Source organism: Xenopus laevis, chromosome 8S (genome assembly GCF_017654675.1).
Source record: "Xenopus laevis strain J_2021 chromosome 8S, Xenopus_laevis_v10.1, whole genome shotgun sequence".
NCBI classification, from domain to species: Eukaryota; Metazoa; Chordata; class Amphibia; order Anura; family Pipidae; genus Xenopus; species Xenopus laevis.
Genome location: NC_054386.1, coordinates 33,529,263 through 33,542,841, shown reverse-complemented (window position 1 = coordinate 33,542,841; position 13,579 = coordinate 33,529,263). Strand labels below are relative to the sequence as shown.

At 39.3% G+C, this 13,579-nt stretch overlaps 1 protein-coding gene across 1 annotated transcript in view; it reads left to right on the top strand.

Annotated features, from left to right (window-relative positions):
- LOC108699951 (mitoguardin 2-like) overlaps positions 1-12,161 on the top strand; it is a 15,098-nt gene extending 2,937 nt beyond the window's left edge. The window contains exons 3-13 of the mRNA XM_018232698.2: positions 438-562; positions 644-758; positions 2,660-2,760; positions 4,055-4,170; positions 6,515-6,587; positions 6,685-6,771; positions 8,614-8,712; positions 9,013-9,147; positions 9,571-9,624; positions 10,096-10,212; positions 11,316-12,161. Coding sequence (XP_018088187.2) covers positions 438-562; positions 644-758; positions 2,660-2,760; positions 4,055-4,170; positions 6,515-6,587; positions 6,685-6,771; positions 8,614-8,712; positions 9,013-9,147; positions 9,571-9,624; positions 10,096-10,212; positions 11,316-11,516 — 1,223 coding nt within the window. The 3' untranslated portion in view covers positions 11,517-12,161. The remainder of the gene's footprint in view (positions 1-437; positions 563-643; positions 759-2,659; positions 2,761-4,054; positions 4,171-6,514; positions 6,588-6,684; positions 6,772-8,613; positions 8,713-9,012; positions 9,148-9,570; positions 9,625-10,095; positions 10,213-11,315) is intronic.
- Positions 12,162-13,579: the final 1,418 nt, after the last annotated feature.

The window sequence follows — 13,579 nt, the reverse complement described above, 5'->3', positions numbered from 1 at the left end:
CAAGAAATCCAGCAGCACACTCAAATTGATGCAATAATCCGTAGTGTTTATTAGCCCATATATGAACAGACAAAAGGGCGACGTTTCGGGCCCTACTGGACCCTTTATCAAGCCTTTTTTCCACATTTGATTCCTTCAGCTTGTAGAATAAAGCTAGGCATAGGCAAACAAATATATATGCCTGATTGTCACATGTGGGTCAATAATTAGATCATGATAGGGGCCTATGCAGGATACATCAACAGTTTCATGTGGTCTTTGTTAAAACTTCATGAAAGATAACAGGCAGTCCTGTCAGATGTTGCATAGGCCACAGCCCAATAAACTTCTCGGCCTGAAAGGGATGTATATAGCTAAAATCGGACCATGTCTGGTTAGCTTAGAACTCTTCTATTGTGTTGTATGCTGGTCCTTGTTTACATTTATTGTCCGGATAGGCATGGAGCTCTTCGAAGAAGCTTTGCATAAGTGGGAGCAAGCACTGAACCTTGGGCAAAGATGCAGATCCAATACACCATCAAATGAGCTGCAGGACCAAAATCGCTGTGAGGGCCTGAGTGAGGTGAGGAAGAGCCTTTGATTTTATCTGCCATTGAGACATTGTTGGATATATTCTATATAAAATTGCTGTTCTTATGTACAGGACTCGCAAAGTAGACAGTTTGAAGGCAGGCTAGAAGCCCTCCTTCATCGTGCCTACAATTTGCAGGAAGAATTTGGAACAAGCATTCCACCTGATAATTTGCTGATGGATCTGGGTAAGCATCTGTGTTTTTGGCAAAAAATGAAAAACAAATAATGAAAAACAAATGGTTTATCTGTGTTTATTCAGTCATACCATGTAATATATTTAATTCAGTAATGGGTGAGTGGGCAGGGCTTGAATGTATAGGAGTTGTATAATTTATATGAACAAACATGCTAACCAACATCCTAAACATGCATCTATGGTAAAAAAATTATTTATTAATGCATATTAAAATTCATTAGGCCCCACAGCAAAGCCTAACGCGTTTCATGCTTACCCAGCACTTATTTATAGGCATCATTGGCAAGTGCTGGGTAAGCATGAAACGCGTTAGGCTTTGCTGTGGTGCCTAATGAATTTTACCAGTGGGGCAACACTTCTGCAATCAAAATCACAATCTTCAGGATATGCAGATCTTAATTCTAAAAGGGAACTTTAAAACTGAACGGGAAAGGAAGATTTATGAATTCAAATGTATGGAGTTATTTAACACATTAAGACAGGGCCTTAATTTAGGGTCAAGTTTCATGTCACACTATGTGACCTGACTAAATCCAGACTCCTGGACTATTTACAACTCACCCTAATTCATTGTAGTATTTCTACAATTGATCTCTATCTATCTGTAAATTCCTAATTTATTGCCCATGAATACCGTTCACTGATCTACCAGTATATATGCTGTGCCTTTCTAGCTTTCATTTGTATTTTGCCTGAAGAAAGGGCCTTGGTGCTCCGAAAGCTTGCAATGTATTTTTATTGTTAGCCAATATAGGTATCACTTCTACAACACTTTTTGTATTTGTTTGTTTTTTTATTTGTTATAATATGGATTAATACATTTATGTTTTACTATTGATGCATGTTTAGGATTTTTTGTTTGTTCAATAATTACCTCTTTTGGCCACAAGAGGTCCAGAGGTTCATGCATCGATTATTTATCAAAGCAAGCCAATTTTGTTATATATAATTTATATGAGTTTAATCAGTGTTTAAATAGTGTTTAAGTGTGTGAGGCCTGGAATAAGTTGTTTTTGTGAGGTGTCTATATGGGTTTGCCTCTACCCAATATTGTGTTCAAGAGTCACTATACCTTTAAATTCCTGATGCATTATGCTTAGTACAGGGTAGTACCTATCCTGGACATAGCTCTATGGCAGTGGTCCTAACCAGTGGCTTATGAGCAACTTGTTGCTCTCCAACCCCTTGGATGTTGCTCCCAGTGACCTCAAAGCAAGTGCTTATTTTTTTAATTTCAGGCTTGGAGGCATAAAAAACAGACATACTGACAAACAGAGGCTCTTGTAGGCTGCCAGACTACACAGGGGCTACCACTAGTCAATCACAGCCCATGATTAGCACCCCCAGTAACTTGTGTTGCTCTACAACTCTTTTTGACATTTGAATGTGGCTTACTGGTTGGGGAAAAAAGGTTGGTGATCCCTGCTCTATGGTATCTGTGTACAATATGAGGAAACGTCTGGTGCTGTTCCTGCTGAATTGTGCTTAGTACAGAATATCTATGCTGGTGTATATTTTTAGTATCTGTTCACTGACTTTGAGAAGACTTAAGAATTGCTTCTGATAAGATAGCCATGTCCTTAAATGCCACCACACATGTTCTATTATAATTCAATAGGATAACTGAAAGACAGTGGCATTTTAGGGAAGCTACATTTGAATCAGTAATACCTTCATAGAAGTATAAAAGATAAAAACAAAAAAAAAATTTTGTTCCTTGGGGCACACGCCAAAAACACTTTTACATGAAGTTTAGTTTTCCTTTCATTCCTTTGCACACACGTGGCATAGATTGAACAGACGCTCAAATCTACATCACAGTCAGGTCCCTGACTTATGGATTATGCCAGGTGAGTGGATAAAGTACATTTGCTCTTATTTCTTTTACAGAAGGATCTCTGATGTTCCCCCTTGTTGAGTGCAGAAGGGCCCTGATGGCGGACGATGAAGGCAGTACAACCTCTGAAGACTCCTTTTTCTCTGCAGCAGAGGTGTGATTTTATGGAACACCAAAGGGACTTGTGTATCAGACAAGCCCTGTGTTTTCTGTTACTTTTAAATGATTTAAATGTTTGATGGCTTGGTTTATTCTGGCAGCAGTGCCTTAGAGGCACATTTATTAAGGGTCAAATTTCAAATTCATGTGAGTTTTTTTTAAAACTCTGTTAAATTTGAATATTTAATTAAAAAACGAATATCTTAAACTCACACAAATTTTACCGACTCAAAACTCGAATCGAATTTGAATAGAATTCAACCAAACCCGATTCGAGTTTTTTTTCTGAAAAAAACTTGAACGTCAGGAAGGCAAGTAACATGTCCAAATTGGTCCCTGGACCTTTCCCATTGACTTTTACGTGAACTCGGCAAGCTTTAGGTTTCGAATAGTCGAATTTGAGTTCTTAAAGTGGTTGTTCACCTTTGAATTAACTTTTAGTATGATGTAGGGAGTGACAATTTGCAATTGGTTTTCATTTTTTATTATTTGTGGTTTTTGAGTTATTTCGTTTTATATTCAGCCGCTCTCCAGTTTGCAGTGTCAGCAATCTGATTGCTAGGGTCCAAATTGCCCTAGCAACCATGCCTTGATTTGAATGAGAGAATATGGAATATTAATAGGGGAGGGCTGGAACAGAAAGAGGAGTAATTAAAAGTACCAATAACAATAAATGTGTAGCTTTAGAGATTTGTTTTTAGAGGGGGTCAGTGACCCCCTTTTGACAGCTAGAAAGAGTCAGGAGAAGGAGGCAAATAATTCATAAACTATAAATAATGAAGACCAATTGAAAAGTTGTTTAGAATTGGCCATTCTATAACATACTAAAAGTTAACCTGAAGGTGAACCACCCCTTTAAAGGCCCAGAGTGTGATAAATCTTGAAATTCGAATTAAAACTCAAATCGAGTTTGAAAAATCATATGTTAAACTGGAAAAATTGTTACTAAAAAAAAAAAAAACTCAAATCGAGTTTGGATAATTCACAATTCCAATTTGAGAGTTTTGACCATAAAAAAAAAAATGTGAATTTTAATTGGACCCTTAATAAATCAGCCCCTTAAAGTCACCTTTCTGATAAAGCATAATAGATCCTGCTCCATGTCATATGATCGTAACAGTATTGCTAAAATCTCTGCCATGATGCAGGACACATTTGTTTTTTTTGGAACAACTACAACGATAAACTTAAACTAAGTGAATATAAACTACTATTTTGCACAATCCTGTACTGGTTTGTGGTGTCCGAAACCTCTATTTATTTGGATGATCTTTATCTCCTTCCTTCAGCTCTTTGACACTTTGCAGTTAAACGAGGTCCCATTTCTGCCACCTAAGCCAGCAGCAGCTTATGAAGAAGCCCTGAAGCTAGTACACACCGGAGAAGTAGCCTGCAGGACACTCCGGTAATATTTCGGTCAAGTGATAAATTATTTTGTTTGCAAAATGAAAGGAAATGTAATTCTAAGCAACTCTCTAGCAGACATTCATTAATATACATTCAGTGGTTTTAAAGGTATTTGTAAATGTATCTGCTTGGCAATTTATATTCTTGCATCTCTGGTTCCGACTCCTGAAACGGAGTTATCGGAGTTATCTGGTTCTGACTCCTGAATGTTATCATCAGGTTACACATTGACATTATTGGTTCAAAGTCCAATGTTTTCATGTCGCATGATATTGGGGGGTTTGAGACTGTTCAGCTGAACACTAAGGGCTAGGGCACACAGAACTTTTGACTGCCCCGTCCAGGTACCTGTAACTGCTTCTAATAGAAGCCAGAGACAGTGGCATTTTGTCCTCCATTAGTTTCTGCTGCCGACGCCAGTGACTAGGGATACACAGAATCAACTATTTTGGATTCAGCCAAACCCCCAAATCTGTTACGAAATATTTGGATGAATACCAAACCGAATACGGGGTGAGAAGGGGAAAACGTTTTTTTACTTTGTTTTGTGATAAAGCCCCCCTCCCCGTCCCTAATTTGCATATGCAAATTAGGGTTTGGCCAGGCAGAAGGATTCGACTGAATCCTGCTGAAAAAGGCCGAATACCGAACCGAATCCTGGATTTGGTGCATGCCTACCAGTGACCAAAAAAATCATCAATGTACCATAGCTCAAAGGTTTCAGGTACATTCTGCAAAAGCAAATACTGGATATAATGTAGAGGGAAAGTACACACTTATCTGTAAGCTTTGCTTAAACTGTTTATTGCCAAATCATTTGAACAAGGGTTATTCTTCAGAGCATTAGTTATCTGCATATTTATTTATCTATACATTCTCTATCTTATCAGGAGGTAGGATTTACTGTTCAGCTGTTGAAATGCAACAATTTTTTGCACTTCTTCCTTCCCTGACCCTAATTTGCATATACAAATTAGGATTTGGTTCGGTATTCGGCTGACTCTTCCACAAAGGATAAGGGATTCTGCTGAATCCCAAATAGTGGTTTCGGGGCATCCCTAATTGAATGGCTCATTTTCGATGCTTGTAATCCCGATTGTATCTATATCATGAAAAATGAGTAGCACCTATATCTAGGGCATTGGTACACAAGGAGAAGATGCAAATTGCTGGTGTGAAAAACACTCAGTGCTTTGTTTTTGTTTAAGGTGACTTTAGACAACTTGGGAAAAACAAAGCAACGCATGTTTTTCTATCAGCGATTTACATTATTGCTGGAGGGAAAGCATTTGCAGATCAGTCGCCTCTGGTAGCAAAGGTTTATTGCAGGTGACTAATCTCCTTGTGTGCCAATATCCTTACTGTGGTGCATTTACTGTACTAGTGTTTTGAAATTCTGTATTTGTTATGGTTATTATCATTTATTTATGAACACTGCTAACTGGGTAAAGCAAGAGTTTACAATCTGTAATCAAATGTGTTTTCTTACAAATTACTCTATCCAGGGAACACTATAGCCAAAAAGATATTAGTAACTTTCTTTGCTATTTTTTAAAACAGAGCATTCTATCACAGGATGCAGATCCTATCTGATCCCCATTGGAAGCAGCTGTCCTGCCCTGCTTTATGGCAGCTGAGATTCTAGCTATCTGTATAACAGAGCATTCTGTCACAGTGGCTACACAGATCCTGTCTGATCCCCATTGGAAGCAGCAGTCCTGCCCTGCTTTATGGCTGAGATTGTAGCTATCTGTATAACAAATCATTTTGTCCCAGTGGCACAGATCATATACAGTATCTATGCCTAAAACGGAAGTTAAGGTAAAAACAAATATTTAAAGGAGAAGGAAAGGTTGAAACTAAGTGAGCCTTATCAGAAAGGTCCATCTAAATATACCAGTAAACCCCAAAGTAGTGCTGCTCTGAGTCCCCTGTCAAAAGAAACACAGCATTTCTTTCCTTCTATTGTGTACACATGGGCTTTTGTATCAGACTTCCTGCCTTCATCTTAAACCTCATTGCCCTGGGCAAGAGCATGCTCAGTTTGCTCCTCTTCCCCCCCCCCCCTTCTCTACTGTAATCTGAGCCCAGAGCAGGGAGAGACTCAGGCAGGAAGTGATGTCACACCACGTTAATACTGCAGCTCCTATCCTAAACAAACAGAGAGTTTTTAGAGCTTTTTATTCAGGTATGGTAAAACATTCTACAGAATAAGTATAGTATTCTAGCTTGCACTATTGCAGCTAATCTATTGGCAATAAAATACCCCCATAGCTTTCCTTCTCCTTTAAAACGGAGAAAATATTATCCCATTTAATCATCTCTGTTTTTTTATTGTTTAGAACAGATTTATTGGGTTGTTATAATGACCAAGATTTCCTGGCGAAGCTGCACTGTGTTCGGCAGGCATTTGAGGTAAATTTACCATTTAAAAAAAAAAATTCAAATCTACTTTGGAGAATTTATGAAGATAATTAATTTTGTATTCTCTGTCTTTTTCCTCTGTTCATAGGTCCTGCTTCTCAATGACAGAAACCAGCTGTTTTTCAGTGAAGTTGGCAAGCAGATGGTTGCTGGTTTGATGCAGAAAGCTGAGAAGGTATTTAAGTGATACAGAAAACACATTGTTGATTGAAGCAACAGATGCGCGGATTGCACAACTTTTTAATTTCGGCAAATGCCAAATCTGCCACCGATTTTTTTTTTTTTAGCTGAATACCTAATGGAATCTGGAACCGTAATTTGTAGATGTCAACAAAATCAGTAAAATCTGGAAACAATAGTTTGTCTTTTTCTCATGTTTTGCTTTAAAGGATAATTAAAATGGTGCCTAAAACTGGCAACGCCTAGTGAATTCAGTTACTTACTAGGATCGTGCTCCTCTTTTATTTTATTTATCACTTAATATCACAAAACCAACTTAAGTAATTTCACCATTATCCCTGGTGGCTTTTCCTGACCAATGGAACAATGCTGTGCATCGGCATGATTTAGGAGAGCCTCACAGGATCACCAGGCAGCGACTAAATATGATGGGAGTGCTGGGGTTTGGCTAAACTATGAACAAAATCCTGAATTTAGTGCATTCCAAAATGAAGTTAGGGTCGTTTTTGCTAAGGGTTACAACAGCTTTCAGCTGTTGCAATTGGTGGTTCAGCAAGAGTTTAGTCAGCACTCATACCTCCAAAAATCCTTTCATTTGGTGCAAGTCTCACAGTTTCCACCACCAACTGATTTTCGAATCCTTTGTATCACAGACAGAACCATCCATGAATGTATTTTCTTAAAAGCCTTTTTTTGAGACACTTGACCCAGATAAAACACAATGTTTCAGACCTACATAGGTCTTTTTTCAAGCCACTTAAACAGCACCTGTGCACAATTATTTATACATTGTAGCTAAGTGACCCCTAGTGGTATATGTGTTGTAACACATCTCGTATACAATCAGCCACAATTAGAACAAATCAAGTGAACAATGTTGCAAAAAAAAATGTGTATTTTGTGTATCTTAATAAAATGTCCTCTTTTGTCATAGTGTCCATTCTGTTGCCTGTGAAAAAAAGGCTTACTTGGCTAAAAGAGCCCTTTCTACTGTGGATAAAACGACATATGAAAAACATGATTTCAATAAAAAACTTACAAAAATGCAAAAAAGACATTAAAATATTTAAAACATTCAGCGATATATTTTATTTAAATCATATTCTCTGTTCAGGCCATGGGGAACCAACGTTTCTAGCTTTCAAATCCATCTAGCTTCCTTTTTCAGTAACATTTTCACTCGATCTCCCCCTCTCCGTATTTTAGGGACACTGTCTATTATTTGGAATTTTAACTGTTGTACCCCTTGGCCTGCATCCAGAAAATGATTTGCAACTGCTTGATCACTTTTTTTGGTGTTAATAGCGGATTTGTGTTCTCTTATACGCTCTCGGGCACTTCTTGAAGTTTGCCCAACATAAGCTAGCCCACACGGGCATTTTATAACATATACAACATGAGTGCTTTCACATGTATAGAACCCATTAATCTTAATTGCTGTGTCCTTTCTCGGATGGTATACTACCTCTCCTTTCTGGCAATTCGAGCAACAGCTACACCCTAAACATGGTTATGTCCCATTCTTTCTTGGTCGTAATAGTCGCTCTTGGGTATTTGAGCCACCTATGTCAGCTCTTATGGCCATAGAGCCAATAGACTTGGAACTGCAATTGGTGGTTCAGTAAACAACTAATCCCTATTGTTTGCAGTGTGACTTGTGGGTTTATAGGTTGCTATACACATATATTTTTCATAAATGTATATGCCGTATTTAGCATTGGAGTTTTAACTTCAATAACACTTTCCTGTTACAATTGTATTCTTTAATAGAACTGCAATGGCATGAATTCCTTATTGGCGCAATATAATAGCACACTTTTTTATCTTACATTTTAAGAATCCTAAAGGATTTCTGGAAAATTATGAGGAAATGCTGCGATATGCGCTGAAGGAAGACACGTGGCCTACAACACAAAAGGAATTAAAAGGTCGTGGGGTAAGAAAAAGGTGCACTTCTGCTTCTTTACTGCCTCTTATGACCTGGAGTTACTTTTAGCAGGAGATTAAATAAGGCCAACCAGATTATTTGCATACTTTTTTGCTGTATCCCTAAATAGTGTATAAGCAAATTTTGGAGGAGGAATATCCATAAACATTGAGAATTTGCAACCATATTACCCATTGGGCTCCACTGAAGCATTTTAAATGTACAGCTATAAAATGATTGCTGACAGAAAATGAAATTTTATTTTCAAGAGCATTTACATTTATTTTATTGTCACTCATGTCCTTTCAGGTAGTCTGTATGAATTTCTTCGACATTGCACTGGATTTCATTCTTATGGATGCCTTTGAGGACCTTGAAAGCCCACCCTCATCTGTCATTGCAGTTCTGCGCAATCGGTGGCTTTCAGACAGCTTCAAAGAGACTGTAAGCATCATCGGATTGTTAATGACTAATTAGTTCTTCACTCTAATCCTCTTTTTTTCTTTTCTAAAGTTTTTATTTTGTACTGCATGTGGTTGTTGCCATGCTAGCAGAGTTAACTTGTGCTTTCTTCCTTCTCCCTAGCAAGCTATCCATTGCAGGCCTAACATTGATTCAGCAGTCAAGAAGCAACTAATGACCCCCTGTACTTTTTCCCAAGTACAGGACTCAGAGCAGCTGCGTGTAGGCTCTGCCTGCTGGGCATCTAGTCACACACTGCACAGGATCTAAACCAATCACTTTGCAGATACTTCCTATCACTGCCTTAAAGGGTTCTCAGTACATAGCAGTAGAAAGGCTGAATTGTTATAGTTTTTGGGTATGTTAGTAATCATGTTTTTACTCATAAATCTTTTAATATTCTAGGCACTGGCTACTGCTTGCTGGTCTGTCCTAAAAGCAAAAAGGAGACTATTAATGGTGAGTTCCTTAACTGCTCTTATACCCTAGTCAAAAGAAACACTGCATTTCTTTCCTTCTATTGTGTACACATGGGCTTCTGTATCAGACTTCCTGCCTTCAGCTTAAACCTCATTGCCCTGGGCAAGAGCATGCTCAGTTTGCTCCTCTCCCTCCACCCCTCCTTTCTCTACTGTAATCTGAGCCCAGAGCAGGGAGAGACTCAGGCAGGAAGTGATGTCACACCACATTAATACTGCAGCTCCTATCCTAAACAAACAGAGAGTTTCTAGAGCTTTTTACTCATGTATGGTAAAACATTCTACAGAATAAATATAGCATTCTAGCTTGCACTATTGCAGCTAATCTATTGGCAATAAAATGCCTCCGTAGCTTTCCTTCTCCTTTAAAGGTTCCAAGTCAATAGTTTTAAGGGCCCAGCAAAATGTATTATTTATATCTTAATCTTTTCCAATCTGCATTTGAAAACAGGTTTCTGATGGATTCATATCACATTTTTACTCCGTATCGGAGCATGTCAGCCCTGTTTTGGCGTTCGGATTCCTAGGGCCCAAAGAGCATTTGACAGAAGTTTGTAATTTCTTTAAGGTAACTTTGTTTTTAAATAAAATCACTATTAGTTCAATAAATCTTTTTCTTTGTTTGTTTTCAATTTTGTTTTCCTCTTTTGGGATTATCCATGTTTTGTTATTTCTTTAGACACTTTACAGAGATTATAAATCAGTCACATCAAACCCTTTGCAATAGAGTTTACAGTCTAATTTCCCTATAACACAAACTAGGGTTAATCCTATCAGGCACAAGTGACCTTACTTTTAGGGTCAGGCCACACAGACAGATTCAGGGAGATCAGTCGCCCGGCGACAAATCTCCTCTCCTTGAACTGCCTCCCCGCCGACTAAAATGTAAGCCGCCGGCAGGATGGCACTTGACGCAATTCGTTTTCCGAAGTCGTCCAAAGTTTCCTCGTGAGGCAACTTCGGAAAATGAATTGAGTGCCATCCCGCCAACAATTTACATTTTAGCTGGCAGGAAGGCAGTTCAGGGAAATTAGTCGCCCCAAAGAAGAGGAGATTTGTTGCAGGGCCTGTGTGCCCTGACCTTTGTGTTGCCGGAGTATGGACAAAACTTAAGTACCTGGAGAAAAACTCCGTTGTAATGCCATGTAATTTGGACATTTCTTTTTGTGCTTGAGCAATGAGAGTTGAGTTTTTATACGTTAATGTCTCGGTGCATGCCCTTTTGGTGACACAATCAATATTTTCGGCCCATCCATGACAACAAAGGAGTGGAATAGAAGTGACTATTAAGTGGGCTGGTGGGGGCTGTTTGGGCCTCAGTGTACTAGGAATGCAAGGTCCTATTTTGAATCCCAGTCCAGTCCTGGTGGCAGGGAGCTATTGACCAGTGTGGAGACATCAAACAATGGCCAGCAGGGCAGAAATTGTGTAGAGGAGGAGGGGCAGGATGACTGGGCAGTGGGTTTGGGCTGCAACAGAACTTGGCCCAGCACTGCCGGTGGAGCGTCTGGCCTCGTCAGTGTCAGCGCAAGCCTACAATTTGTCAACCTGCTCAATATTAGTGCAAAGTATTTGGGGAGCAAATATTGATGTAAGTCTTTCTGTATTAATGCCTTTGAATTGTAGTTTGATATTCTGTATTTTTTATTGTGTGTTTCTCATTTCTCCCAGAACCAGATTGTGCAGTATTTGAAGGACATGTTTGACCTGGATAAAGTGAGGTACACCACAATCCAGTCGCTGGCAGAGGATATCCTTCACCTTTCCCGCAGGAGGAGTGACATACTGCTGGGGTATTTAGGCGTAGAGACTGTGCGGGAAATGAATGGGGCTGTATCTGTTGAAACTACAGAGGATGAACTGGGCCTGTAACCATAGAATTCTATTTTTAAGATAAGGCAGGCCACATGAACAGCCACATCCTATATCCCATTCCTTGGCCAAGAGACTGTCTGCACTCCTGCTTTGATCAATGCCTGTTTTAGTGCAGATCAGAGAGGGGCCCCTTGGGCAGAACTTGTTCTTGGTGACAGCACAAATCAGATATTATTACACTGTGACAACTGGTGTAGTATGCACATGGTGTATGCCCAGTCTGAAGTCCTTCAGCTGCTGTCGAATTACAACTCCCCCTCTCCTACTATGGTGCTTTCTTTCCTTGCAACAAAGGCTGGATTGCAGAACTCTGGGACCCTCATTTTGGTGTCAACGGTTGGCTGCCATGGGTAATTTTTTTGGGGAAGACAATCCAAGAGAGCAGTGAGGAATCCTTTCTCAGTTATTTTTTTATCAATCCTTTCAGTCAGGGACAGTTTTAAAAACTAAAAAAATAGAGTTGTATCACTGAAGGAGGAAGAACAAACAGCATTGCGTTTTAAAGCGTTTTAATAAGGATTTTTTTTTTCTTTACAACCTTCTGGCTGCCACAAAATGTAGCTTACACTTCTCCTATCTAACATTGCACCTAAAATGTGAACGTGTCATTAAAGAGGTGGTTCACCTCCAATGTAACTTTTAGTATGTTATAGAATGGCCAATTCTAAGCAACTTTCAATTGGTTTTCATTATTTACCGTATATACTCGAGTATAAGCCGAGTTTTTCAGCCCCCAAAATATTTTGAAAAACTCTACCTCGGCTTATACTCGGGTCAAGCGCAAAAACGGTCGCCGGCGCCTAAGAATAGTCACCGGCGCCTAAAAATAGTCTCCAAGAATATTCGCTGGAGTCCAAGAAAGGTCGCCGGCATCCAAAAACGAGACACCAGCACCTCCAATGGGAGCAGAAACCCTCAATTTTTTGATTGAAACTTACCAGAAGCTGCTGCATTTCTCACCCTAGGCTTATACTCGAGTCAATAAGCTTTCCCAGTTTTTGGAGGTAAAATTAGGTACCTCGGCTTATTTGGGATGACTTATACTCGAGTATATACGGTACTTTTTATAGTTTTTGAATTGTTTGCCTTTATCTCCTAACGCTTTCCAGGTTTCAAATAGGGGTCACTGACCCCATCTAAAAAAAACAAATGCTCTGTAAGGCTACACATTTATTGTTATTGCTACTTTTTTATTTGTTACAGTATATTACTTTTCAGACCATCCCTTAATTATATTCCAGTCTCTTATTCAAATCAGTATGTGGTTGCTAGAGTAATTTGGACCCTAGAAACCAGATTGCTGAAATTGCAAACTTCAGAGCTGCTGAATAGAAAGCTAAATAACTCAAAACCCACAAATTTTAAAAAATGAAAACCAATTGCAAATCGTCTCAGAAAATCACTCTAGATCACACTAAAAGTTAATTCAAAGGCGTACAACCCGTTTAATGAATTTAAGTTAGTAATTGCACTAAATACACTATGCATCCCTTTTTACGTTAGTAGGCTTTTGAGCCAGCAGTGTGTTCTTATCAGTGTCCTTCCTGATCATTATCTGATGGTGAATCATTCAGTGAACTCCTCGCTATGTGATGCAAGCAAAGAGTAAACAGGGTTGGGGGATGGCTGCATCAACATACACCACTGGTGTTGCCCTGGTTAAGCCCTACATGGCCAAGTCATAGATAGAACAAGGGAGTGAATTAACCCTTAAGTCAGCTAGCACACGGGCAGATTCGAGGACATTTAGTTGTCTGACGACTAATCTCCTCTTCTGCGGGGCGACAATCTCGCCGAACTGCTTTCCCCCTGCCAGCGCCAATGCACTTGCGTTTCCGAAGTCACCTGAAGCTGCCTCATATGGAAACTTCATGCGACTTCAGAAATCGAAGTACCGCGAGTGCATTCGCGCTGGCATTTTCTCATTATAGCAGTTTGGGGAGATAGTTGCCCTGACAAAATCTCTCTGAATCTGCCCATGTGCTAAAGCCCTAAATAGCCAGTTTTACTCAGGAAGTACTAATTAATTAAAGTCAGATATTAAGGAGAAAAATATATGG